Below are 26,712 nucleotides of genomic sequence, written 5' to 3' on the forward strand. Positions count from 1 at the left end.
ACATGTGAGTCCTTACCGCCCACTGCGCAGGTACAGTGGACGTGCGGCGCAAGTGGTCGCACATCCGCAACTCGTACTCGCGGCACCTGCGCAACGAGATGCACGGCACGTGCACGACGCGCGGCCGCATGGTGTCGCGCTGGTACCTCGCCGACGAGCTGGAGTTCCTGCGCGAGCACATGGCCACCGACATGTGAGTCCTTACCGCCCACTGCGCAGGTACAGTGGACGTGCGGCGCAAGTGGTCGCACATCCGCAACTCGTACTCGCGGCACCTGCGCAACGAGATGCACGGCACGTGCACGACGCGCGGCCGCATGGTGTCGCGCTGGTACCTCGCCGACGAGCTGGAGTTCCTGCGCGAGCACATGGCCACCGACATGTGAGTCCTTACCGCCCACTGCGCAGGTACAGTGGACGTGCGGCGCAAGTGGTCGCACATCCGCAACTCGTACTCGCGGCACCTGCGCAACGAGATGCACGGCACGTGCACGACGCGCGGCCGCATGGTGTCGCGCTGGTACCTCGCCGACGAGCTGGAGTTCCTGCGCGAGCACATGGCCACCGACATGTGAGTCCTTACCGCCCACTGCGCAGGTACAGTGGACGTGCGGCGCAAGTGGTCGCACATCCGCAACTCGTACTCGCGGCACCTGCGCAACGAGATGCACGGCACGTGCACGACGCGCGGCCGCATGGTGTCGCGCTGGTACCTCGCCGACGAGCTGGAGTTCCTGCGCGAGCACATGGCCACCGACATGTGAGTCCTTACCGCCCACTGCGCAGGTACAGTGGACGTGCGGCGCAAGTGGTCGCACATCCGCAACTCGTACTCGCGGCACCTGCGCAACGAGATGCACGGCACGTGCACGACGCGCGGCCGCATGGTGTCGCGCTGGTACCTCGCCGACGAGCTGGAGTTCCTGCGCGAGCACATGGCCACCGACATGTGAGTCCTTACCGCCCACTGCGCAGGTACAGTGGACGTGCGGCGCAAGTGGTCGCACATCCGCAACTCGTACTCGCGGCACCTGCGCAACGAGATGCACGGCACGTGCACGACGCGCGGCCGCATGGTGTCGCGCTGGTACCTCGCCGACGAGCTGGAGTTCCTGCGCGAGCACATGGCCACCGACATGTGAGTCCTTACCGCCCACTGCGCAGGTACAGTGGACGTGCGGCGCAAGTGGTCGCACATCCGCAACTCGTACTCGCGGCACCTGCGCAACGAGATGCACGGCACGTGCACGACGCGCGGCCGCATGGTGTCGCGCTGGTACCTCGCCGACGAGCTGGAGTTCCTGCGCGAGCACATGGCCACCGACATGTGAGTCCTTACCGCCCACTGCGCAGGTACAGTGGACGTGCGGCGCAAGTGGTCGCACATCCGCAACTCGTACTCGCGGCACCTGCGCAACGAGATGCACGGCACGTGCACGACGCGCGGCCGCATGGTGTCGCGCTGGTACCTCGCCGACGAGCTGGAGTTCCTGCGCGAGCACATGGCCACCGACATGTGAGTCCTTACCGCCCACTGCGCAGGTACAGTGGACGTGCGGCGCAAGTGGTCGCACATCCGCAACTCGTACTCGCGGCACCTGCGCAACGAGATGCACGGCACGTGCACGACGCGCGGCCGCATGGTGTCGCGCTGGTACCTCGCCGACGAGCTGGAGTTCCTGCGCGAGCACATGGCCACCGACATGTGAGTCCTTACCGCCCACTGCGCAGGTACAGTGGACGTGCGGCGCAAGTGGTCGCACATCCGCAACTCGTACTCGCGGCACCTGCGCAACGAGATGCACGGCACGTGCACGACGCGCGGCCGCATGGTGTCGCGCTGGTACCTCGCCGACGAGCTGGAGTTCCTGCGCGAGCACATGGCCACCGACATGTGAGTCCTTACCGCCCACTGCGCAGGTACAGTGGACGTGCGGCGCAAGTGGTCGCACAGTGTGACTTGTACGGTCGCGCGTCGCGCGTCACTCGGCCGCGCTCGGTGTGCCGCAGCCTTACACCCCAACCCCGTCGGCCTTGACTTGTTTCACAAACAGTTGTTTCGCAACTTGCATCGCTAAATGTTCTGAATCTAAGATAATTGAAGCACTCGTTTGAATGAACACATCGAGGAATGTGCAATGTGTGCTCACTGCTCACTGCTCACTGCTCACTGCTCACTGCTCACTGCTCACTGCTCACTGCTCACTGCTCACTGCTCACTGCTCACTGCTCACTGCTCACTGCTCACTGCTCACTGCTCACTGCTCACTGCTCACTGCTCACTGCTCACTGCTCACTGCTCACTGCTCACTGCTCACTGCTCACTGCTCACTGCTCACTGCTCACTGCTCACTGCTCACTGCTCACTGCTCACTGCTCGGGTAATAAAGCGTATACGCGCATGAACAAATCAATTTTACTATGTATTTTTGTTATAAAATAAATAGGTAAATGTTTTATCGAATTGTGAACTGCTACTAATGAGTGCTGTGAACAGATATTAACGTGAACACGTTGTCGCGATGCAGGCGGCCCACGTCGTACTCGTCGCTGGCGCCCACCATGGTGGAGATGGACATGACGGAGCCCATGGCGGAGGCGGTGGACGTCAAGCCCTTCCTGCAGAGCCCGTGGTTCGCGCTCGGCACGCCGCCCTCCCCGCCCGCCCCGCGTGCGCCGCCCAACGACGACAGCTGCGGCTCCTCGGCCTTCGCGCCCGACGAGACCGCCTCCTTCTTCCAGTTCTTCCGCGGCATCCACCCCGACTACCAGGAGCTGCCGGCGCGCAAGCGGCGCCTGTTCCAGCGCCGGTGCCTCGCGCTGCTGCACGAGCTGCTGGACGAGGAGGAGAGCGCCCCCGCCGCGCACCAGCTGCAGCAGGAGAGCGTGCTCAACCTGTCCAGCGCCGGCCACGCCAGCGAGGACGAGAAGGAGCACAAGCCGAACATCGACGACTGCTACATACTGCCCAATAACAATAGCTACTTAAGTGATCCTTAATTATTTATAACTATATGATGCCCGCGACTTCGTCCGCGTGGATTTAGGTTTTAAAAATCCCGTGGGAACTCTTTGATTTTCCGGGATAAAAAGTAGCATATTATGTCCTTCCCCGGGAAGCAAGCTATATCGGTACCAAATTTCGTCAAAATCGGTTGAACGGATGGGCCGTGAAAGGCTAGCAGACAGACAGACAAACACACTTTCGCATTTATAATATTAGTATGGATAATAATTAATTGTGAATAGTTGTGATAATTTGGTTAAGAGCTTCGATAGACAATGTTCTCAAAGTTCGCGAGCGAGTGTCTACAGAATACAGATGCACTCTCTTTGAGAACACTTTCTAGAACCTTTAACCAAATTATTGATTTATATATAATTAAGGCCCAATTTCACCAACGATGCTGATATCCGAGAATAACTATGCCAAGAATAAAACTAACCCCTACATTTACTTTTGGATAACTTATGGGTAGATAACACGTTTCACCAATCTTTGATAAGCTATTCTTTGAAATAGCGTTTTGTAGTTATCTACGGTAACTTTGAAATTTGAATGAGTACAAAGCATAAAGCTTCCAAAGAATGAGTATGTCAAAAACTGAGATTGTATGTCAGTTTAAAGCATCCAAGGATGATCCAAGGTTTACAGCAAAGAATTATTACCTCCTATGTCGATGGTTTAAAGTTTGAATATTGGCAATATTTGTCATTGATTGCCTTCTGTGGCCTTGTTATAGAGACGACGTCAATTTTACTTTACCTAAGGAACAAGCCCGATGCTCGATATACCTTCAAAATCGGCAGTATAGGACTAGTCTCGTATATCTTCGGTTAAGTATTTGGTGAAATGAAAAGGTTAACTGAGAGTACTACCCGTGCGCGATAAGTTGAGACTCGCCTGGAATGCAACCCTCCGCCCTCCGCCCGCTTGCCCTGTAACTTCCCCTCAAGCTCCCGTGTTGTACTGTAGACAACGCCATTTTTTAACATCTTAGTCTCGTACTTGCTTACGTCACGCAATGACGACGCGCTCCGATTTTGTCTACAGTACAACCACGCGTCTGTGGCGTCACCGACTCACCGCCCCCCAGGTCTCAACTTATTGCGCACGAGTAGTACCTTGCGACTTTATCCGGGGTATGAAATGTATCCCATGTTGGTGAAATTGGCCCTAAGTAAGATAAGTACAATAATAAGAAGATTCCTTAATAAAGTCGAATTTCAAGATACCTAGAGCAAAAACATTATTCTAAGTAGTAATTAATATTAAGTTGGTATAACGATTGTTCCTGCGGAAGGATCATGTCCTGTGCGTCTGTGCGTTAAGAAGTGGTTGATGTATTGTAGTAGAAAACATGTAGTAGAACTTTAATGAAAATCCTTAAGTTGAAGACATGCGCAAGTTCCTAAACATAATATAATGTACCTCTACTGTAGAACGAGATAATGAGACGGTTGTTAGGTAAGTGACAAATATAATAAGCCTAGGTAGCTAGAAATATGATTAAGAGAAAAGAATTAAATTATTTTTAGAATTTTTTAATGTTTTAATATGTATTTTTTAGGCAAGTTTGAATGTGTTGGAATGTGATTCAAATTCATCTTTCTGTTCTTAAACTGAGCGTACAGCTCTTGTTCAGTTATGGGATTTGAACTCCCTTTCAGATTTGTACTAGACCCTTTCTTTCAGCCCTTAGCCACTGAGCTATTGAGGCTATAGTAATCAATTACACGCACAGCCGGTACTACCTTACCTCCTTAGAGCCTGCGCAGACGGGGGACGGGGAAGCGTGGATGAAATGTCCGCCGAGAGCTCGCCACGGAATGGCTCCACTCCACTCCACTCCACTCCACTCGCGCCATCGTCTGTTCACCGAAAGTTTAGTGAAGCGCACGCTAAGGGAGCAAATCATATTTTGAGATTACGCTGTGTCGTAATTTATTAGAAGTTTAAGAAAAAGAGAAGACGTTTCCAAGGAGAATACTGCGTCCACTGCGTTATTTCACTCGGAGTCCCCCTCCGTAGTCCGTACACACACGTACTTTAGTGCGCTCCGGTCTGTCCACTGTCCATGTGTTCCGGACTATTCGGGGGATTTGTACAAGTACACACTTGTAGCCCCTCGTGTGCGTTATTCGATTTAGTTAAAAGCGATCTATTTTGATAAACATCTATAGTCCGCAGCAGGTTGAGGTGAGGCATACTTGCGCCGCTTGCTGTTTCCAGCTGTTTCTGCTGCAGCTCCCGGTCTTGATGCTGTCGCCCTGATATGACACGGGGCCAATGTGTCAACGCACGTTGCGTCCCAAATCAGCGTCCGTCCCCGTTCCCAGGGAACCAGCGTCAATCCATCATCCCGACTAGCCCCTGCCGGCTCGAGGAGCGGCTTAAGTACTTATCAGATTAACAACAACTTCAGAATAACAGCCTAATCTCATTTCCTGTAAACTTGGGATCATTTCGTTTACAGCAAGTTTCGGCGTTACTTAACCGAGGCCCGGAATGAAGTACTGGCGATAATTGTAACGAGCAATAGGGCTTGAATACTAAACGGAGGTAGATCGGACTTCGGAGGTGAAAGCTCGAATTATCCCTTTCATTAAATTCTACGAGTTGTTCTACGTGCTCGCTTGACTTGCTAATTCTCGACATTTCGTTTTTTTGTAATTGAGTAAAGACTAAGCCGAAGCCGAAGTTTTGCCGTTTGTATGAATATCTGTACATATAATGAAACGTAAGAGAATGCCCAGATTCGAAGTAAGTAGTCCTTTCCAGTCCAATTTTAATAGCGAAGATATGCTATTGCGACGTCAACAGAAAATTTTGTCATATTTGTTGGTGAAATGAAAGCCAAGTGATATAGCTTAGCTGGTGGTCAGACTTTGGTCTGCGGTTCAATCCTGCGCACGCTCCTGTAACTATCACTTGCGTGAATAGCTTAGCTGGTGGTCAGACTTTGGTCTGCGGTTCAATCCTGGGAAAAAGCTTTTTTGTCTTCTTGATGACATGATTCGAAAAGACGGAGATACCCAGACAAGACCAGACAACCAGACAACCAGACAACCAGACAACCAGACAACCAGACAACCAGACAACCAGACAACCAGGCGTGCACTTACAACTTTTCGGAGTTAGGTAATTTTAAAATAATTGAAATATGACGTATACCTAACACTTGCTTTAATGGTGAAGGAAAACATCGTGAGGAAACCTGCATGCCTGAGAGTTCTCCATACTGTTCTCAAAGGTGTGTGAAGTCTACTAATCTGTAATGAGCCTGCGTTACGTGGTAGACTTATGGTCACCACGTCCATTCTGAGAGGAGACCCGTGCTCTGTAGTGGGCCAGCCTTAAGTTGATCATGATGATGAAGAAACATTACAAAAGAATACGCGCCCGGCCGGCAGCACGACGCGCGACGCGCGACGCGCGACGCGCGACGCGGGCAGCGAGTGCCGGAATATGTTCTTTTGTATACTATTTTGATCACTTTTGTATATTTTGATCACTTTTGTATATTTTGATCACTTTTGTATATTTTGATCACTTTTCAGCACTTTGATCAAGCGCTCCTTGATTATATCTTGTAGGCTTAGTTTCCCCTTCGTGTTTTGCAAATTATTTACAGCACAAGTTGTTCCCGCAACTCTGCCTCTTTTCCCGAGGAAGTAGGTATCTAAGATAATTTTCCGGGATTAATAGTAGCTTTTATCTGTCTGTCAAATGTAAAGTAGCTTTCATCAAGATGCTCGCGGGCTTTAGCGGTGAATAGACAACAAACAGAGCCTCGATAGCTCAACGGGTAAAGGAGCGGCGGACTGAAAATCGGAAAGATCTAAACACAAAATATGATGTTAAGGGACCTTTTGAAGTTCCGCCTCAGGAACTTATTGATTTGCCCGTTCTTTTGATACAGCTTTTTGTTGGCAAGTTCCGAGATAACAATATTACTATGTTTGTTTACTATGACATTCAACATTTAATTCTGTGGTCGTTTCTGTGACAAATTACTTAAATACTTTAAAATAAATAAAATTTAATGTGAATCTTATAAGTATCTAATATGAATCATCCATCATGTCAACCCATCGCCAGCACAATACTGAGGATGGTACTCCACTGAGAATGAGAAGGGCTTAGGCCGTAGTCCACCCCGCCACGCTGACCAAGGGTGGATTGACAAACTTTATTACACATTTGAGAACATCATCGGGAACTCTCAGGCATGCAGGTTTCATAGGTATAAGGTAACTAATTAGCTTATCCCTGCGACTTCCTTCGCGTGGAATCATTTGTTAAAAATCCCGTAGCAATTCTTTGATTGTCCGGGATAGAAGGTAGTAGGTACGGACAGACGTGCTTTTATGCTTGCTTAATGTTAGCATGCTCATGCAACTGTTCACATTTGCCAGCAATAAGCATGCTTAAATAAACTGTAGAGTTATATGTTGTATGTTGTACTGAGTACATGCTAATAAGCAAACCCTGTTCAGACGCGCTCGGAGCACGCCCCCTTCTACCCGCGCCTCAGGTAGCATGCTCGAAAATCAAACGTCGGTTGATTTTTGAGCATGCTCGAAATAAGCATGCTCATTACATGACACACGTGCTACTAATGAGCACTTGCTCAATAAAAGCATGCTTTCGTGCTAGTAATGAGCACGTCTGTCCGTACCTAATGAGCACGTCTGTCCGTAGCTTAAGTAGGTGTATGTCAGTCTCCAGGTCTTTAACTATACCCATGTAAACAATTACGTCAATTCGTTGCTCCGTTGCAACGTGATTGAAGGACAAACAAACACACTTTCCTATATTTATAACATGTAATAATGATAATTATAATATCTATTCACAGTTGACGATGACTATACCTAACCGGAAAATGAAAGATGAAAAATGATAAGTTCCAACTAAAAACCCAAACACTTGCCAACATCAATTTCCCGGAACAGTAAATCATTCCAAGTTCAAGGAGAGCCATATGTCATCACTAGTGTAGACACACGCGTCAAGCAGGCGCGGGCGGCGACAGCGGCCGAGCGAAGTGCGAAAACGAGTCTTATGCTGAAGCTAATAAGAGACAGGTCGGAGTGATGCAACGTGAGGTAACGGACAAGATAACGGTAGGTACGTACATTACACGTGCGGCAATTTTCACATTTTCGACTGTTTTATGAAGATTAAAGTGACAAATTACCGAAATGCTTCAGAAATGCTCAAAGTAAAGTACCTACCTAATGTACAATGGATGAAGTCGTCGTGAATGATATCTGCCTATCTGCGAGTAAATGATTTTGATCAAATTGTATATTATTACAGGTTACATAGACAATAAACTATTAGGTACCTACTTATGCTTTAGGGATGATTGATGCCAACACGTGGCGGGTGCGGGGCGTGCCTCGTACGACGCGCGGACGAGGCACGGTGTGGCATAAACCGCTTCATATAAAATGTTCGTGATATTATTTTGAATCCGTGCCTCGTCCGCGCGTCGTACGTGGCACGTGGCACGGCCCGCGCGTCGTACGTGGCACGTGGCACGGCCCGCGCGTCGTACGTGGCACGTGGCACGGCCCGCGCTCGTCACGTGCTGACATGAAACGCATTGAGTGCGCATTTCTCTCCTCGCACTTGGCCAGTTATTTAAACGAGACAAATAGGCACAAGTAAATCTTCCCACGGGATTTCCTCAGAGTCGGCAACGGCGCCTCTCACACTAAGACTAGGTACATGAAGTGACATGGACGCAGGACGCATCGCATTGACTTAACCGGAAACACCGTAATATATCTGAAGCAACATTCAATGGTGTGACACGCGTTGACTCAGGGTTACCTTGTATTTACCTGCAGGTAGGTATACATATACAACCTGCGCAATATCAGCGGATTACGTGGATCGCGCCCTCATCCGGGCTTACCCCGCGAAGCCGCCTCCATCCCTTGAGCTGGTCGGCAAACGGTGCGCCAATGGGCAGAGCACATATTATTTTGAAAAAAAAACGATGGCGTTGGGGTCCCAAGGTGCTGGATTGGTGACCTTATCCTTATGGGTAGTTCAGCGTTGCAGACCTGTGCAGAGATGTGATCTGTGATACAAAAATTGAAAAAATAAATGAATAGGCATGATGATCTTTTGTGTCAGCTGTTGTCTTTTTTTTTTTAATAAAAATTACGAGCAAACGAGCAGGTGGGTCACCTGATGTTAAGTGATTACCGCCGCCTATGAACATTTGCAGCACCAGAGGAACCGCCAATGCGTTTCCGGCCTTTCAGGAATTTGTTGGTCCTCCACTTGAATAACCCTCCGGGAGTTGGTTCCACAGTTTGCATTTGCGTGCACAATGCACAATGTGGCACAACGGGCAGTCGAAGAGCACCAAACCACAGAATATATAATAGTACCAAACACCCAGGTGGTGAGGGTGACGGTGACGTGCGGTGCGGTTGTAGAAAAAGGAGCGTGGAATGAGGTCCAACAGCTCCTCAGAGCACTCCCCATTATAAAGGCGAGAGAACACGCAAAGAGAGCTTACGTCTCCGGTGCTGCAGGCTCCTACGAGCTGGTTATATTGGGATCGTCCACAAGTCGAACAGCCCGCCTTTGAATCCCAATGAGTGGAAGGAGTTATCAAAATTTGTGCGCAAAAATTGATAACAACAGCTGCAGGAGCTTACCTAATTACAATTGCGATTAGATTCCAGCCGAACAAGTGTCGCGCCATGCGCCATGCGCCATGCGCCATGCGCCATGCGCCATGCGCCATGCGCCATGCGCCATGCGCCATGCGCCATGCGCCATGCGCCATGCGCCGTGCGCCATATCACATATGTACGAAGGTCAATCGCCACTATTTCGGTCGCGTGTTTGCATCAACGTGGAGATGATTTTGCATTCCTTTAGCGTTCAGCCAAAATGGTTCAAGGCTTCCTCAAAACCGATCCATTGCCACCCGCCGAGTGCCGAGGATTTCCTAATAGCACAGACTGGCTGTGCAGTGTGCTAATGCTAACAGCTAATGGTTTGTGTACAATGTACAATATTTCGCAATTAGTTATTTGGCAATGTAACTTGTTAGTACTTACTTATAACATACAAGCTGATCGAAACGATTTAGGTTTGTACGTTTATATGAATTTTATGTAAATTATAAAATAATATATGAATTACTATTGCCAAAACGAAATTAGATAATTACCTACCTACCTAAAAATATTCTCCAGGTCTTTAACTATACCTACCCATGCAAATAATCACATCAATCGGTTGCTCCGTTGTGACGTGATTGAAGGACAAACCAACAAACAAACACACTTTCGCATTTATAATTGGGTACTGATAGTACGGAACCCTCAAGAACTTTATGAGCAGGAGAAGTGAAAATCAATGCATCGCCGCTTTATTGGATTCTAGAGTTATTTACATTAATTTATGATACCTAGCTTTAAATTGGTTTTTTGACTAGCTATAGCTGTCGCTAAAAACAACATCTAGATGCTATCGAGTTACTTGCTTGTCTAGAAATATTATTAGGTGTCCCGTGTCTAGGTAAGAGATTTATTGACTTTGGGAAACGGTCAAGGTTAGCTGGTATTCTGGAAATGTTACCTATTTATATTTCTAGAATCTAGGCAAAATTACACGAATAGCAAATCTTGATTTCAATTTATTTGATTTATGGACTAAGAGCCAGCATGTGCCAGACATTCGTTATTTTATAAAAGCTTTTGCATTGGATTGTATGTAACTTGCCAGCGGGGAAGGACTGGAGAAGGCCAACATAGGCTAGATACTATTCATACCGTTAAAATCCCTGATTCCTGCGGAATTTTTAAACATATTATACCTACCCACGCAGACGAAGTCATGGGCATCATGTAGTAGAAAAACATATTATACCTACCCACGCAGACGAAGTCATGGGCATCATGTAGTAGAAAAACATATTATACCTACCCATGCAGACGAATAAATAAATAAATAAATAAATAAACGTTTATTCGCTGGAATGTGGGTACATGTAGGTGTTACATCAGTTGAGTTGCCTGACACATTCTACCAGATCCTGGTGTGCAAATGGTTAAAGAATATTACAATTACATCAAATTTTTTTTCTAGTTCATAACATTTACGAAATCATAAATTTAAACATTACTCAATCAGATAAAATAAAATAAGGATTTCCATGTCGTAGTTAAAAACAAAATAAAATATACAGTGATTACAGAATATAAACCAGTCATTTAAAAGAAGCAGAACAAAAGCATAGTTTGTCAGCGCATATAAGAGTCCAAATTCATCAATTATATTATAAATTTTTATCCATGAAATAGTCATTAATTTTGTAATACATTTTGTTTAAAAGAAGATCATGTAGTTTCCGCTTGAAATGTAGTATACTAGGCGTGTTTTTTATCACTTCGGGTAGCTTGTTATAAGTTTTTATTGCCATGTAGTATGCGCTTTTAGAAAAAAGATTTATCCTCGTGTGAGGTAGCTGAATTTTATTATTCCTTCTTCTGCTTTTCAAGTTTGGATTGACCTCATTAGCCAAGAATAATCCTGGATTTTTTTTAACAAGTAAACATATTTCTAAAATATAGAGACTAGGTAAGGGGAGTATGCCGTGACATTTAAATAAAGGCCGGCAGCTGTCCATCATATTCGCACCACAAATGGACCTCAAGCATGCTTTTTGTCTTATAAATACCTTATCAGCGTTTACAGAGTTACCCCATAAGACAAGACCATAGCGTAACAGTGAGGCAACATGTCCATGATATGCAAGCAATGCAGTTTTTATACTAGAATTTTTGCTGAGCCTTTTTAAAACGTATGTAAAGCGATCAAGTCTATTGCATAGACTATCAACATGTGCTTTCCAATTACTGTATTTATCAAAAATAAGACCTAAGAACGATATGTCATCTACTCTTTCAATGTTTTGCAGTTTATAACTTATTTGTAAATTAATGGGAGTGCTATTGTAAGTAAGAAATTGAATATATTTTGTTTTATCCATATTAGCTGTTAAATTATTGAGTTCTAGCCATTCAATTGTTTTTGCTAATGCGTTATTTATATCACTTTCAAGGGTCGATTTATCCTTGCATTTTATAATTATTGTTGTGTCATCAGCATATAGGATGCATTGCTGGCTAATGCAGTTGGGTAGGTCATTGATGTATGTTAAAAATAATAGCGGCCCTAGTATGCTTCCTTGCGGTACACCGAAAGGTTGTTGTTGTTTGAACGCAGAACGAAAAGTACTACATTGTTCTTTACTAGTTCTGGATATTTCCACACATTGTTGTCTTTGACCAAGATAGCTGATTATCCATTCGAGCGCCAGACCTCTTATACCGAAGTCATGGGCATCATGTAGTAGAAAAACATATTATACCTACCCACGCAGACGAAGTCATGGGCATCATGTAGTAGAAAAACATATTATACCTACCCATGCAGACGAAGTCATGGGCATCATGTAGTAGAAAAACATATTATACCTACCCACGCAGACGAAGTCATGGGCATCATGTAGTAGAAAAACATATTATGCCTACCCACGCAGACGAAGTCATGGGCATCATGTAGTAGAAAAACATATTATACCTACCCACGCAGACGAAGTCATGGGCATCATGTAGTAGAAAAAAGTGACATAGATACCTATTACCTATAGATGTCAATAATGGTCATAGACGTGGTAAACCACGTAAACTATTTAAGGGATAGGTAGGTACCGATCATATTTCCATTCAGTCGCTCTCCTGCTCACTTCCTTAGAAATGAGCAGGAAAGCCGCTCATGCCGCTCGCCACTCCCCTCGCAGTGGCCGCCGCGAGCGCAACGAGGCAGGTCGCGTGACGCGTCCGTGGGCGCGAGTACGGCGCAGTGGCGCGCTCGTCGTCGTCACGCCGCTCGCCACTCCCCTCGCAGTGGCCGCCGCGAGCGCAACGAGGCAGGTCGCGTGACGCGTCCGTGGGCGCGAGTACGGCGCAGTGGCGCGCTCGTCGTCGTCACGCCGCTCGCCACTCCCCTCGCAGTGGCCGCCGCGAGCGCAACGAGGCAGGTCGCGTGACGCGTCCGTGGGCGCGAGTACGGCGCAGTGGCGCGCTCGTCGTCGTCACGCCGCTCGCCACTCCCCTCGCAGTGGCCGCCGCGAGCGCAACGAGGCAGGTCGCGTGACGCGTCCGTGGGCGCGAGTACGGCGCAGTGGCGCGCTCGTCGTCGTCACGCCGCTCGCCACTCCCCTCGCAGTGGCCGCCGCGAGCGCAACGAGGCAGGTCGCGTGACGCGTCCGTGGGCGCGAGTACGGCGCAGTGGCGCGCTCGTCGTCGTCACGCCGCTCGCCACTCCCCTCGCAGTGGCCGCCGCGAGCGCAACGAGGCAGGTCGCGTGACGCGTCCGTGGGCGCGAGTACGGCGCAGTGGCGCGCTCGTCGTCGTCACGCCGCTCGCCACTCCCCTCGCAGTGGCCGCCGCGAGCGCAACGAGGCAGGTCGCGTGACGCGTCCGTGGGCGCGAGTACGGCGCAGTGGCGCGCTCGTCGTCGTCACGCCGCTCGCCACTCCCCTCGCAGTGGCAGGTCGCGTGACGTCCGCTGCCCACCACCATGGCGCTGGACTGCGACTGGAACAACGAACTGACGTTGAAGTTCGTGAGGCACATCGCCGCCGAGCGAGCGCTGTGGGACTTCAACGATCCCAAGTACAAACTGAAACACAAAGTCAACGAGGCGTGGTCGAGGATCAGTTCCAGGATGAACAGACCTGTGGACGCGTTGAAGAACAAGAAGAAGGTTCTGATGGCGACGTGGAGGCCCCTGTTCCGCAAGAAGATGGCGTCGCTCAAGGCGCAGGCGGCCGAGGACGAGGTGTTCCAGCCCGTGTGGTTCGCGTACGACGCGATGGAGAGCTACTTGGGAAGTGTGTACGATATCGACGGCTCCTTAACTACTGAATACTTAGTAAGTACATATGTAAATAACATTAATATTTTACACATTATGATGTCATCTACACATATGACATACACGCTCACACACTGCTTGGTTGAGTGTGTTTGTGCGTGTGTTTGTGATGTGTTGACGTCACTGCTTTGCCGAAGTTTCTCATTGAACTAGCTGATGCTCGCGACTTCGTCCGCGTGCATTTACCTTTTTAAAAATCCCGTGAGAACTCTTTAATTTTCCGGAATAAAAAGTAGCCTATGTCACTCTCAAGGTTTTTTAACCACCTATATCCTTGCAAAAAATTACACCGACCAGTTGCTCCGTTGCGGCGTGATTGAAGGACAAACAAACACACTTTCGCCTTTATGTACCACCCGGGGCGGTCGCCCTCTTGCATTACCAATCGTTTTGTCAGAAAGCAACAAAAGCTATTATAATATTTACAGAAACAACACGAAGAGCCGACGGCACCTTCGCCGTCCCCGTCCAACCAATCAGAGCACAGCGACGACATCACTGTCCTCACTATAAAGAAGGAGAACGACGAACGGACTGACTCCAGCACTACAACGACACCTCATTTGAGCAAGAAGAGGAAGAACTTCATGGGAATTAACTATAACGAAGGACAAAATATACACTACAGTAGTTTTGATCCACTAAACTCTGAGAGCGCGAGTCAGGGCGCCAGCGCGAGCGCGAGCAGAGCGGCGCAGAGGACTGAAGAGGGTGACGAGTGCGACATCTACGCGAAGCTCCTAGCGAGGAGGCTGCGCAAGTACCCCGGGAAGATGAGGGACAGGATGATGTACAAGATCGACGGGCTGCTCCTGGATAATCCCTATCCCGACGAGCTGTCGAGTCCTTGTTCCTCCTACCAGTAACCAGTAACCAGTAACCATCATATTCATAAATTCAATATTAAATTAAGATATTATAATATTACAATACTTTAATAATTCATCATCGCCGGCTTGATTAAGCAAGCATCTCCCTCTCAGAATGAGAAGGTTAGGCTATAGTCCACCACACTGGCCGAGTCCGGATGGGCAGACTTAACAAACCGTCGATAACATTTGGGAGAACTCTCAATCATGCCGGTTTCCTCGATGTTTTCCTTTATCGTTAAACCAAGTGATATTTAATGGCTTAGAATTAAAACGTACACACCACTGAAAAGTTAGAGGTGCGTCTGCGTGTCCGAGATCCGGGATCGAACCCCTGACCTCCCGAATAGGAGGTGGATGTGTTAACCACTAGGCTATCACGGCTATCACGGCTATCACGGCTATTCAGTCTAGTTGTAAGACAATTCTATTTACTTGTATTTATAGAAACTCGAGACACGTGTATGGCGTTTCGTCAGAAGGCCCGCATCTTTTGCGCTCGCACTTTACAAAGTTAGCCGTTACATTCAAATAAACTGTATTACATTAATTATAAGGAATACATTGGCATGTTTAGAATACATTTACAAAGTTAGTTAAGATGTCTGCGCTACGAGAAACGGTGTGTCTTGTCAAATTACCTATATTTTGTTATTGTTGAGTACACTTTGGCGATACATTCGAGGCTTGGGCAGACACGACGCGAGGCGGTGCGGCGCAGAGTGTCTTCCTAGGCACAGGAAGTATGAGCTGTAAGTTTCACCACGCACCACAATAATTGTCGCAATGTTGCGTATGGTACCGTCCAGACGACCACACCAACGAAAGCAGCACCGGCCGTTCCGTACGTACTACGTAGATGTACGTTCCGTACGTACTACGTAGATGTACGTTCCGTACGTACTACGTAGATGTACCTATGTGCTCCGAACTATACATACCATTATCTAGATTCTAGATTATAGTAGTTCTATGAATAAATAAGGTATAAAATGTAAGGTTTAGTTAATAAGATCGTCATTACATTTGGATATTAGATTTGTGAACAAACATTGTCACAGTATTAAAGCTAGTTTAGGGAGATCACATACACTAAGATTACAAAAGCGACAGTTTGGTGTGTGTGTGTGTGTGTGTTTGTTTGGTTGTTACTCTTTCACGCAAAAACTACCAGACGGATTTGGCTGAAATTTGGAATGGAAATAGCTTATACTCTGACTTAACACATTATTTATCTCGGAAAATCAAAGAGTTCACACGGGATTAAAATACCTATTATATCCACGCAGATGAAGTCGCGATTATCATCTGGCTTAGAATAAAATTAGTTATTAAAAAATTAAAAAGCATTCGTCTCTTTCTATCCACCGTGGAAGCTACCGTTAGTGCAATGGACTCTAACTTTTAGTTATTCGTTCGTAACCAGTAGACTATCAGGCTTCAGGCCTAGCATCACCGATGTTCTCATACACATCAAATAGATTTCTAATATAACCATGTCTCATTAACATCGAAATGACGTCATTTGACGTATATTTAAGTGAAAAATATACCATCAGCTCGAAACTTCAGTCTAGTGCCGACGTCACTAAAATGGCGGCCACGCGCAATCGCAATTAGCGGGACTTATACTTAACTTATTTACAATTATACACTGAGAGTAAATACTTCTGGCACAGCTTAGCAGTTAGCTACTTACTAAGTTAGCTACTTGCTAAGTTAGCTACTTGCTAAGTTAGCTACTTGCTAAGTTAGCTACTTGCTAAGTTAGCTACTTGCTAAGTTAGCTACTTGCTAAGTTAGCTACTTGCTAAGTTAGCTACTTGCTAAGTTAGCAAGTAGCTAAGTTAGCTACTTGCTAAGTTAGCTACTTGCTAAGTTAGCTACTTGCTAAGTTAGCTACTTGCTAAGTTAGCTACTTGCTAAGTTAGCTACTTGCTAAGTTAGCTACTTGCTAAGTTAGCTACTTGCTAAGTTAGCTACTTGCTAAGTTAGCTACTTGCTAAGTTAGCTACTTGCTAAGTTAGCTACTTGCTAAGTTAGCTACTTGCTAAGTTAGCTACTTGCTAAGTTAGCAACTTGCTAAGTTAGCTACTTGCTAAGTTAGCTACTTGCTAAGTTAGGATAAAGTCGCAATTAACATTAATAAGCTCAATCAGCTGTCTTGTTCCGATGTCCGACAATTAACGAAAGCTGCAAAGTTAATTATTATACGACATTAGGAAGGTATTCTGATTTTGGCGAAAATACGTAAACAAAATACAAGTAGGTAGTTACCAAGATATTCTCTTCAGTATATAAGTAGGTATGTAACATTATTTATTGTGTATTGAAGATCAGTAGACTTATTATAAATGCGAAAGTGTGTTTTTTGTTTGTTGGTTTGTCCTTCAATCACATCGCAACGGTGAACGGTAACCTAACTGGTCATGTGTGGTGGTACAGCTTTAAAAAATAAACGTTTTTCTTTTTCTTCTCCTTCTTCTTCTTCAACCGAGCAACGGATCGACGTGATTTTTTGCATGGGTACTGTTCAATACGACAGTGACATAGGCTATTTTTTGCATGGGTACTGTTCAATACGACAGTGACATAGGCTATTTTTTGCATGGGTACTGTTCAATACGACAGTGACATAGGCTATTTTTTGCATGGGTACTGTTCAATACGACAGTGACATAGGCTATTTTTTGCATGGGTACTGTTCAATACGACAGTGACATAGGCTATTTTTTGCATGGGTACTGTTCAATACGACAGTGACATAGGCTATTTTTTGCATGGGTACTGTTCAATACGACAGTGACATAGGCTATTTTTTGCATGGGTACTGTTCAATACGACAGTGACATAGGCTATTTTTTGCATGGGTACTGTTCAATACGACAGTGACATAGGCTATTTTTTGCATGGGTACTGTTCAATACGACAGTGACATAGGCTATTTTTTGCATGGGTACTGTTCAATACGACAGTGACATAGGCTATTTTTTGCATGGGTACTGTTCAATACGACAGTGACATAGGCTATTTTTTGCATGGGTACTGTTCAATACGACAGTGACATAGGCTATTTTTTGCATGGGTACTGTTCAATACGACAGTGACATAGGCTATTTTTTGCATGGGTACTGTTCAATACGACAGTGACATAGGCTACTTTTTATCCCGGAAAATCAAAGAGTTCCCCCGGGAATTTAAAAAATCTAAATCCACACATACGAAGTCGCGGGCATCAGTTAGTCAATATGTCATTTGAAAAGTGCGGTTAGTGAGACCTATTGTACCTACCTAGTACCTACTTATCCTCAACACCTATCTATTTTTTATTTATCCATACTAATATTATAAATGCGAAAGTGTGTCTGTCTGTCTGTCTGTCTGTTAGCTTTTCACAGCTTAACCGTTCAACCGATTTTGATGAAATTTGGTACAGAGGTAGCTTGCAACCCGGGGAAGGACATAGGCTACTTTTTGCCCGGATAATGTAAGAGTTCCTACAGGAATTTTAAAAACCTAAACCCTTGCACGCGTAGGAAGTCGCGGGCATCAGCTAGTTGTTGTATAATCAGAAATGACAAAGCTTTAATTAAAGTGGGGATGGAAAAAGCTTCCACGACATATTGCAATTTGCACGCTGCTGATGCTGATGCTGATGCTGATAGCTGCAGCTCTAGTTTACTCACTTATTACAGATTCCGTTAATTACTGCCTATACACCATAGCGACAGAACATACCATCATCATAGTCTCTATTCCCATACACATTAAGAGCAGAATCGCTTGGTTTAGTTACATTATGATTGTTTGAAAGACTAGTTGATTACAATTGACAAATGATTCTGAACCTTACTACTTCAGGTTTAGGTTCAAATTCAGTTGTAGGTCATTCAGGTCGCGTTGGCAGTCGATACTGAACATGCGCACAGTAACATCAAACTTGTTCGGCAACTTGTCGGGCGACAGGTCGGCCGACGGGTTGAGTTCTCCCCTAGCAACAATCAGCTGGGTCCATTTCATTGAAGACGGTGCTATTTTTACTTTCATTGCATATATTTGATATGAATGGGGACGGAGGCATATTGATTCCTTTGTGTCGGCTTGTTGCATAGCATGTACCTACTTGTAGCTGCATTCACACTAGTGATTGATACCAGACCTTCGTTATTCGTTATCCATACTATCCATACTAATATTATAAATGCGAAAGTGTGTCTATCTGACTGTCTGTCTGTCTGTCTGTCTGTCTGCTAGCCTTTCATGGCCCATCCGTTTAACCGATTTTGACGAAATTTTAAACAGAAGGTAGCTTGCAATCCGGGGAAGGACATAGGCTACTTTTTATCCCGGAAAATTTAAGAGTTCCTACAGGATTTTTAAAAACCTAAACCCACGCGTACGAAGTCGCGGGCATCAGCTAGTTGTAAACAAACTTGAAATTTGGAAAGTAGGTTCTTTATAAGACTTAGGTGTCAGCTAAAAAACGGTTTTCAGAAAATCCTTCCCTAAGAGGGTGGAATGGGGGTGGAGGGTTACTTCAAAGTCCTATGTTTTCAAAGATAGATACATAAAATGCGGGATTTAGGTTTTTAAATTTGAAAAAAACCTGTAGAAGTTATTCTGGAAAATCTCCCCTTAAGGGTGGTAAAATAGGGGATGAAAGTTTGTATGGGAAAGTTTTACATATTTTTGTTAATTACCTCGAAGTAGGTTCTTGGTTGGAGGTCAGGAGGTCGCCATGACACTTGAGTGACGTCATGCATGGCGTAAGCGCTAATACTATTCTGAAGAAAATATAAAAAATTAGACTTTATATTTTGATGTAAGATTTTTTACACCTTTATTACCTACCTCTTATCTCCCAGAGCCTAGATCCAAACATACATACAAACAAACGTTTCTCCCAGTGTTGGGGACAATTATACGCAGATAATCTTTCAGCTTTTATAAAATAACGAAGGTCTGGGACGCGCTGGCTCTTAGTTCGTGACGTTTAACCGAAGAATAATTTGGGCGTAATGACAATTTTCGTATTGAAAACTTGCCAAAATATCAATTTTAGTCTCGGATAAGACTTTTACGTTTGTATTGCACCAACGCGACGGTCCTGAGATAAGTATGTACTCGTACATACAAAGTACATTTCATGAGATACATTTGTTCCGCTCAAGCATCCCCTAGTACAAGATAAGCAGGCATCAATGCCAGTAACAGTTCACCGCGACGCAGGGGCGGCAAGGCTGCGCACACAAGCGTCAAACACTGTTCCGTACGTATCAGTGCCGAGGGTTGCGCTTGTTTTGGTTCTGTTGTTTAGTTCGCAAATAGTTTCTGCGTTTATGATCACATGTTATTGCTGGTTCACAATGTTTACTGCATTCGCGTTCAACGATCCGACTTGTGTTACGACTTACGGTTACAATAATTGTTTTATAGTATAAACTCGGTCGTACACAATCGAGACGACTTAAAAAAAATATTTGATAACTTATCATTTTGCTACATGTGTGCCCGGCTCTAGGGCTCTAGGGCTCTAGGCTAAATAAAGGTAGCAACTCATTTGTTGGTAATTCCATACGTTTATAATAAGCTTCCGGAAGACAATATATTAGAGATGTCTCTCAACAAGTTCAAAGTTTTCATAAAACGTAAAGTTATTGAAAAATCCTATTACAATGTAAAGGATTATTTAAATGATAAGAAAGCTTAGGAATAAGTTGCTTCACAGCTTTGTGATAGTTCTAATAAGTTTAAGGATTCTGTAAAGTGGTGATAATAAAAAGAATACCCAGCTGAGTTTGTTGTGGGCTCTTCTCAGACTTGGGCGAGTTTGGAACCCTCGTATCTTTATTTTTAAGTTTACGTAATTAATTATCACTACTATATTACCTATCATCTTACAAATTGATAATTTTGACTTTGACTTTGACTACACAAGTAGGTAGGTAGGTGGGTAGGTGTACATAATATAGAAATAGGTACACATCTTAGTAACAAATTCAATAAATATTTTCTGCCACTTCGGCAACGACACAATAATCGTTTTGAATATTAGCTCTCTATTTATATTCGAAAGCCTATTTGAATTATTACAAGCCATCTGAAGTTAATTTGAGTGTAATTTGAAATGATGGCAACTGTTTCCGAAGTGGAGGGGGTGAATGGACTCCCCCCACTTCCCCCCAGTTCTCCCGGCGACGGGCGAGGGGCGAACAATCAATCATTGTACTCCAAAGGGCGTGAAACTGGGCCGCTTTAACGCGACTTACACAATCATTACTGTCGAGATCATTGTAACTGAAGGGACTTCTTGTAATCTGTTATTGTTATCTGCTTTCCCACTGTTGGGCAAGCAGTGGACAAAGAAATTATTTTAAGTAAAGTAAACCAAAATGACAATCTAAAGTCTAAACGTGTTCCTGTGATAATAATGCTCCCTGTGGAAAAGCGACCGACTACCAATAGATTTAGAACTTTCAATTTAGTTTTATTTAGAGAATGAGTATAACAGAATATAATAGGCAGTGATATAGCCTAGTGGCTTCCACTGCGGCCTTCTATTTCCCCGGCACGTAGCCATGTGTGACTTTTCGGAGCTATGTCATATTATTCAATAAAAAACATCGCGAGGAAACCTCCATGCATGAGAGTTCTCCATAATGTTCCCAAAGGTGTGTGAAGTCTGCCGGATTGCGTGTGCGGATTGGCTATTGGCAGACTGTGGGCTAAGCCCTTCTCGTTCAGAGAGCAGTTCTCTGTAGTGGGCCGGCAATGGGTTGATCTTGATGATTTTTATGTAACACTGAAAATGAAAATGTAGCTGCAATTTTTTGTCCCATTTGTACAATATTCGCCTGACATCATACTCACGAAGTAGCAGATAGTTGGCACGCGGCGGACACACGGACAGACAGGACTGCTTTCAGCGACCAGCGTCCAGCTTGGGGGACTGCCAAGTGGCATGTCAGCTCAAGCCTCAAATGAAAGCGAATCTATGTCTATTTAGGTAGGTACAGCTGTAGATATATTTTGCATACTATTCCACTGTAGGTATAAATAGGTTTAAGGAAGGAATTATACCAACGTACTTACCGACTTTAGGTACTTAGTTTTTTAATGAAAATATTACAATAAAACTTAAACCTAGCCTTATCTAATTACTATACATATCATGCCCGTGTAAAATGGTGCCAAGAATACCTACTGGCTGCATTTCCGCGTTGGACAGCCAGGCTGATCCGTTGCGCAAATAATGAGCCAGCCCTTCTGTCACCAGATGAGGCTATTAATTGCGGTGAAAAGTCTAACTGTTGATGTTTCCGCACCAGCACTCTGGCACTCTGGCACCATGGCGCGTGTCTGGCAAACCGCGCCGGAACTACCCTGCGACGTGCAGCGGGTGCCAGACCCGGCCAAGTGGTGATACGATAATATGTACTTTGTAATTATATGTATGTGGATAATTGCCGCAATAGCTCAACGGTTATACGAGCGAACTGAAATTCAAAAGGTCGGCGGTTCGAACCCTACCCATTGTACTTTAGTCGTACCTTTAACCCAAGCTTTACGCTTAATTGGAGGGGAAGAGGTATTAGTTATGATAAACATGGTTAATATTCTTTAAAAATATACTTTTGGACGATCCCAAACTAACCGGCTTGTTGCAAAGCCTGGAGCCACCTGGAGCCACCTGGAGCCACCTGGAGCACCGCAGAGAGATCAGAGAGCTTACATCTCTATGTAAGCTCTCTTTACGTGTTCTATCGCCTTTAGAGAGGGAAGTCTGTGTTGTTGCGGTAGGTACCTATCTCTGGTACTGCAAATGTTCATAAGCGACGGTAGGTAATCACTTAACATCAGGTGACCCACCTTCTCGTTTGCTCGCTATTCTAATAAAAAAATACAGGTTTCACATAAAGTTAACGATTAACTAATAATTTATACCTACCTAAAGATTTTTGTAAATATCTAAATATATATAAGGAAAAGGTGCCTGACTGACTGACTGACTGACTGATCTATCAACGCACAGATCAAACTACTGAACGGATCGGGCTGAAATTTGGCATGCTGTCACAGAATATATAATAGTACTAACGTATGCTGTTACGACATGACACTTATGACGTAGGCATCCGCTTAAAAGAATTTTTGAAAATTCAACCCCTAAGGGGGTTTGAAATTTGTATAATCCACGCGGACGAAGTCGCGAGCATAAGCTAGCGTAACTATAAAACGTAACTAAAATTATTTTTATTTGTTCACCCTCGGCCTCGCGCCGAATCTCCTATAACTTCAATAAAACATCAAATACCTAATCAACTTTTCAATCTACCAAATTATTTTTCTCTTTCGTGTTAAATCATTATAAAAAGGGTGTTAAGGTAATATTTAGGAGAGTAAAGTAACTTTTAGATATGAATTCAAGTTTCAATTAGAATGTAGCACCTTTCCCACACCCATTCATGTTGCTTATCTGCGAATGTGCGGAGGGTTGGCGGGGCCCGGGGAGCCCACTGATATAGCTGACAACGTACAAAGATTGCTGACTTTATACCTGCACAGTAGGCGATTCATCGATACATTAACTGTTGGTATGAAGACATGCCTGGCGACGACGCGGACGGCTGGATGCTGGTGCGGGATTGGTTCGTTGGTCAGCTTTAGTTTACGCAGCTGTTAGAAGATGTTTGCAAAATATTTTTTAAAAGAGCAACCGTCGAGTTTCTTGATGTTTCTTTTGGATAAAACTAGGTACTTATGGTGAGCATTTTAAACTACTAACTGCTACAGTCATTTATAATAGTGCTCATCAATATCATCATCCAGGGCCGGACATAGGGTGTCCCCTACACGACACGATCTTGTCACTCTCCAGGTCTTTAACTGTACCCATGCCAAAAATCACTTCAGTCCGTTGGTCCGTTGTAACGTGATTAACGACAAACCAACCAACCAATAAACTAACAAATCAACAAATAATAAACACACTTTCCAATGTCTAAATTATGTTTAGAAGGAAAAGGTGACTGACTGATCTATCAACGTACAGTTGAACTACGGGACGGATCGGGCTGGGCATGCAGATTGCAGATAGCTAATATGACGTAGGCATCCGCTAAGAAGGGTTTTGAAAATTCAACCCCTAAGGAAGTAAAATAGGAGGCTGAAATTTATGTAGTTCATGTGGACGTTGTTGCGAGCATTAACCAATTACATAATAAGGGTAGTGATGTTCAGATTTAGAAACAGTAATGTGTATCTCGGATCTGGTATATCGATGGAGCTACCCTTATCGATCTGCGCTAACCTTGGCACTGAGCAAGGACGGCTATTTATACCGCAGGCCCCTCCCGGGGCGCGCGGGGGGCCTGGGGTCGGGGGCCCCACACCCACCCCGAGGGGTGACTAGCATTCTCTGCTCGAGTGTTAATTATGTTTGAAATGTACTCAAAATTTTTTGATAACCACTTTGTTTTGTTTGGAGACATCAGGCAGTTTTCGGGAAAAGATTTGGATGATGATGGAATCAATAATTTCTGCATTGTATTCTTCATTGCTAGGGGTCGCCGCCCTTTCCATAATTGATTACGAGCTGATGCCCGCGACTTTGACCGCATGTTTTAAAAATCCCGCGGGAACTTTGATTTTATGGAATGAAAAGTAGGTACTTACCTAGTCTGTGTTACTCTCCATGTTACCCATATACAGTACCACTCACTCCGTTCCTAGGTTGCGGCGAACACACCGACGCAGTTATATTATTATGAGTAGGTATGGATATGGTTTTCAGGCTCACACAACTCAGAGGGGCGCGTTTGGAACCATCGTAGCTAACGTAATTAATTATCACCACTATATCATCTTCCAAATCAACAATTTTGCCCATCAGTGCGTAACATGTTACCTATTCCGAATAAACAACTTGACTTTGACTTTGATGGGCCTCAAACCCAGGACGTCATGATCTGCAGTCGACGCGGCACTTTCTCGTTATCAATCAGTAAGTAGGCAAGGGTCGTGACTCGTGCGCAAAGTGAGAGGTTCCTCATCATCAGCTACTACACGAGTATGTGACAAGGTGGTGGTGCGCGACATTCATTGTTGCTATCAGCCTGGTGCACACTGTGGCAGATGTCGCGACGGATTGTACCCGTGACATGATAGCTGTACTTTCATCGTCAACTTATCGCAGGCCTACTACTGAGCACGAGTCTCCTTTCACAAAGAGAAGGGTTAGGCTGTAGTTCACCACACCGGTCAAGTGCAGATGGGCAGAACTCACACACCTTTGAGAACGTTAGAAAAACTCTCAGGCATGCAGGTTTCCTCACAATGTTTTCCTTCACTGCTAAAGCAAGTGGCATTTAATTACTTAAAACGCACAACATAAAAACTCTGAAAAGTGAGAGGCAAGAGGTTAAAAGTTAGGAATCGAACTCCGGACCCTCCTGAGTAGGAGGCTGACGTTGGAACCTATCTTAACCGGAGTAGGTGCTCTTGCTGATCTCCTCATCCCTGATTTGATCACGTAGAGCAAGACAAATAGCTCTTACACTCACACTCCGAGTGACTCTGAGCATCCTAATCTTCCCATAGTTAGCAGCTTAGATGAGGGATCTGTGGTTATAGTCGACGCATTTTAAACTGAGTTGTCGAGTTATCTGTCTGTTTCGCTCGCACTTACAGGTCGCAGGTAAGTGCGAACGAAACAGACAGATAACTCGACGACTCAGTTTAAAATGCATCGACTATAGCAGCCATGTCTCGGATCCATAAAGTTGCATTTGTACGGGAGCGGTGTGCAGGCTCGACCGTACCAAAGGGGAGATCTCCCACCGAGCGGTTGATTGTGCTCGGTAGCGCCAGCTGGGCCGACGGTTATGTGTTGTTTCGGATTGACTATGCTGCGTAGGCCCTATTGGCCGCTACAGCGTCACCGGGGGGGACGGTTATGTCTTGAAACTTCTATATATATAGTCCAGATTGCAGAAAACTCCGTTAGTGCGATTACCATCGGCGGTACATTTGTTCGGGACTACGTCATCGATTGAACAGCGCCATCTAGTTTCTATTGTGGTAACCGCCACACATTCTTGTCGTACAAGTAATTCTAACAAGCTTATTTGGAGTAGAGCGTGAAATGTTAGCCATGTTTCACATGCCTGTATAAGTATGATATAATTTGCAACGCAGCGTCGTCATACACCAGTGTGCACCTCGCTCGGCAGCCGTAGTTACTGCAGGTGACGGCTTATACACGTATGTATAGTACGCGACAGGATGAAGTGGCATTCGAGGAGGAAACGCTTCGTACACCAGCACAGCCCCCGCCGCCCGCGCTAGCTCAGTGCGGGTGACGTGCGGGGGACGTGCGGCTGTGGGAGACCCCGATTGCCATCTCAACCTGTCGCGGACTGACGGACGGACGTATGTTGCTGGAATGATAAATGAACTCGCGACCGCTTCACAATCTCATGTATGGTTCCCAAAGCGCACGCTTTCATAACACAACTAGCTGATTGCTGCGACTTCGTCCGCGTGGATTTAGGGTTGGCAAAAATCCCGTAGAAAATGTTTATTTTTTCAGGGTAGGGCCAACCCTTCACCTCCCACAGCTCGACCTACCTCTCGGTGGTATGGGCCGGAGTGCGGGAGGGCGCCCTCCTCCTTTACCACTCCACCACAGAACAGCGTGAAGCCGTGAACGTTGGAATCCCTATGTGGTCGACATCCGATCTATTCGGACGAAACGTTTTGCTCAACGTTGCCAAGGTGTGTCTGCCCTTCCGACATCTATTGTTTCCTGGCAGTAATGTCAGCACCATTGCAGATTACCCCAACAAAATCCTACATTTT

At 45.5% G+C, this 26,712-nt stretch overlaps 2 protein-coding genes across 5 annotated transcripts in view; both read left to right on the top strand.

Annotated features, from left to right (window-relative positions):
* Positions 1-1,710: 1,710 nt before the first annotated feature.
* LOC138403659 (uncharacterized) lies at positions 1,711-4,543 on the top strand. The gene is made up of 2 exons (XM_069505024.1): positions 1,711-1,894; positions 2,529-4,543. Exons 1-2 carry the CDS (start codon positions 1,800-1,802, stop codon positions 2,998-3,000), a joined length of 567 nt encoding a protein of 188 aa, XP_069361125.1. The 5' UTR covers positions 1,711-1,799; the 3' UTR covers positions 3,001-4,543.
* Positions 4,544-12,827: 8,284 nt separating this feature from the next.
* The window catches only part of LOC117991428 (uncharacterized), a 28,155-nt gene continuing 14,270 nt past the window's right edge, over positions 12,828-26,712 (top strand). For 3 of the 4 annotated variants that reach the window (XM_069504947.1, XM_069504950.1, XM_069504949.1), the window contains exons 1-3: positions 12,828-13,513; positions 13,601-13,981; positions 14,413-14,846. In XM_069504947.1, coding sequence (XP_069361048.1) covers positions 13,628-13,981; positions 14,413-14,846 — 788 coding nt within the window. In that variant the 5' untranslated portion in view covers positions 12,828-13,513; positions 13,601-13,627. The remainder of the gene's footprint in view (positions 13,514-13,600; positions 13,982-14,412; positions 14,847-26,712) is intronic. The other variant, XM_069504948.1, reaches the window with a different exon arrangement.

Source organism: Maniola hyperantus, chromosome 19 (assembly GCF_902806685.2).
Source record: "Maniola hyperantus chromosome 19, iAphHyp1.2, whole genome shotgun sequence".
NCBI classification, from domain to species: domain Eukaryota; kingdom Metazoa; phylum Arthropoda; class Insecta; order Lepidoptera; family Nymphalidae; genus Maniola; species Maniola hyperantus.

Bases quoted from the DNA above. Each gene is read 5' to 3' on its own strand.
- LOC138403659 (XM_069505024.1), top strand. From the start codon at position 1,800: ATGCACGGCACGTGCACGACGCGCGGCCGCATGGTGTCGCGCTGGTAC. The intron at 1,895-2,528 runs GTGAGTCCTTAC...GTCGCGATGCAG, and splicing joins GAGCACATGGCCACCGACAT to GCGGCCCACGTCGTACTCGT.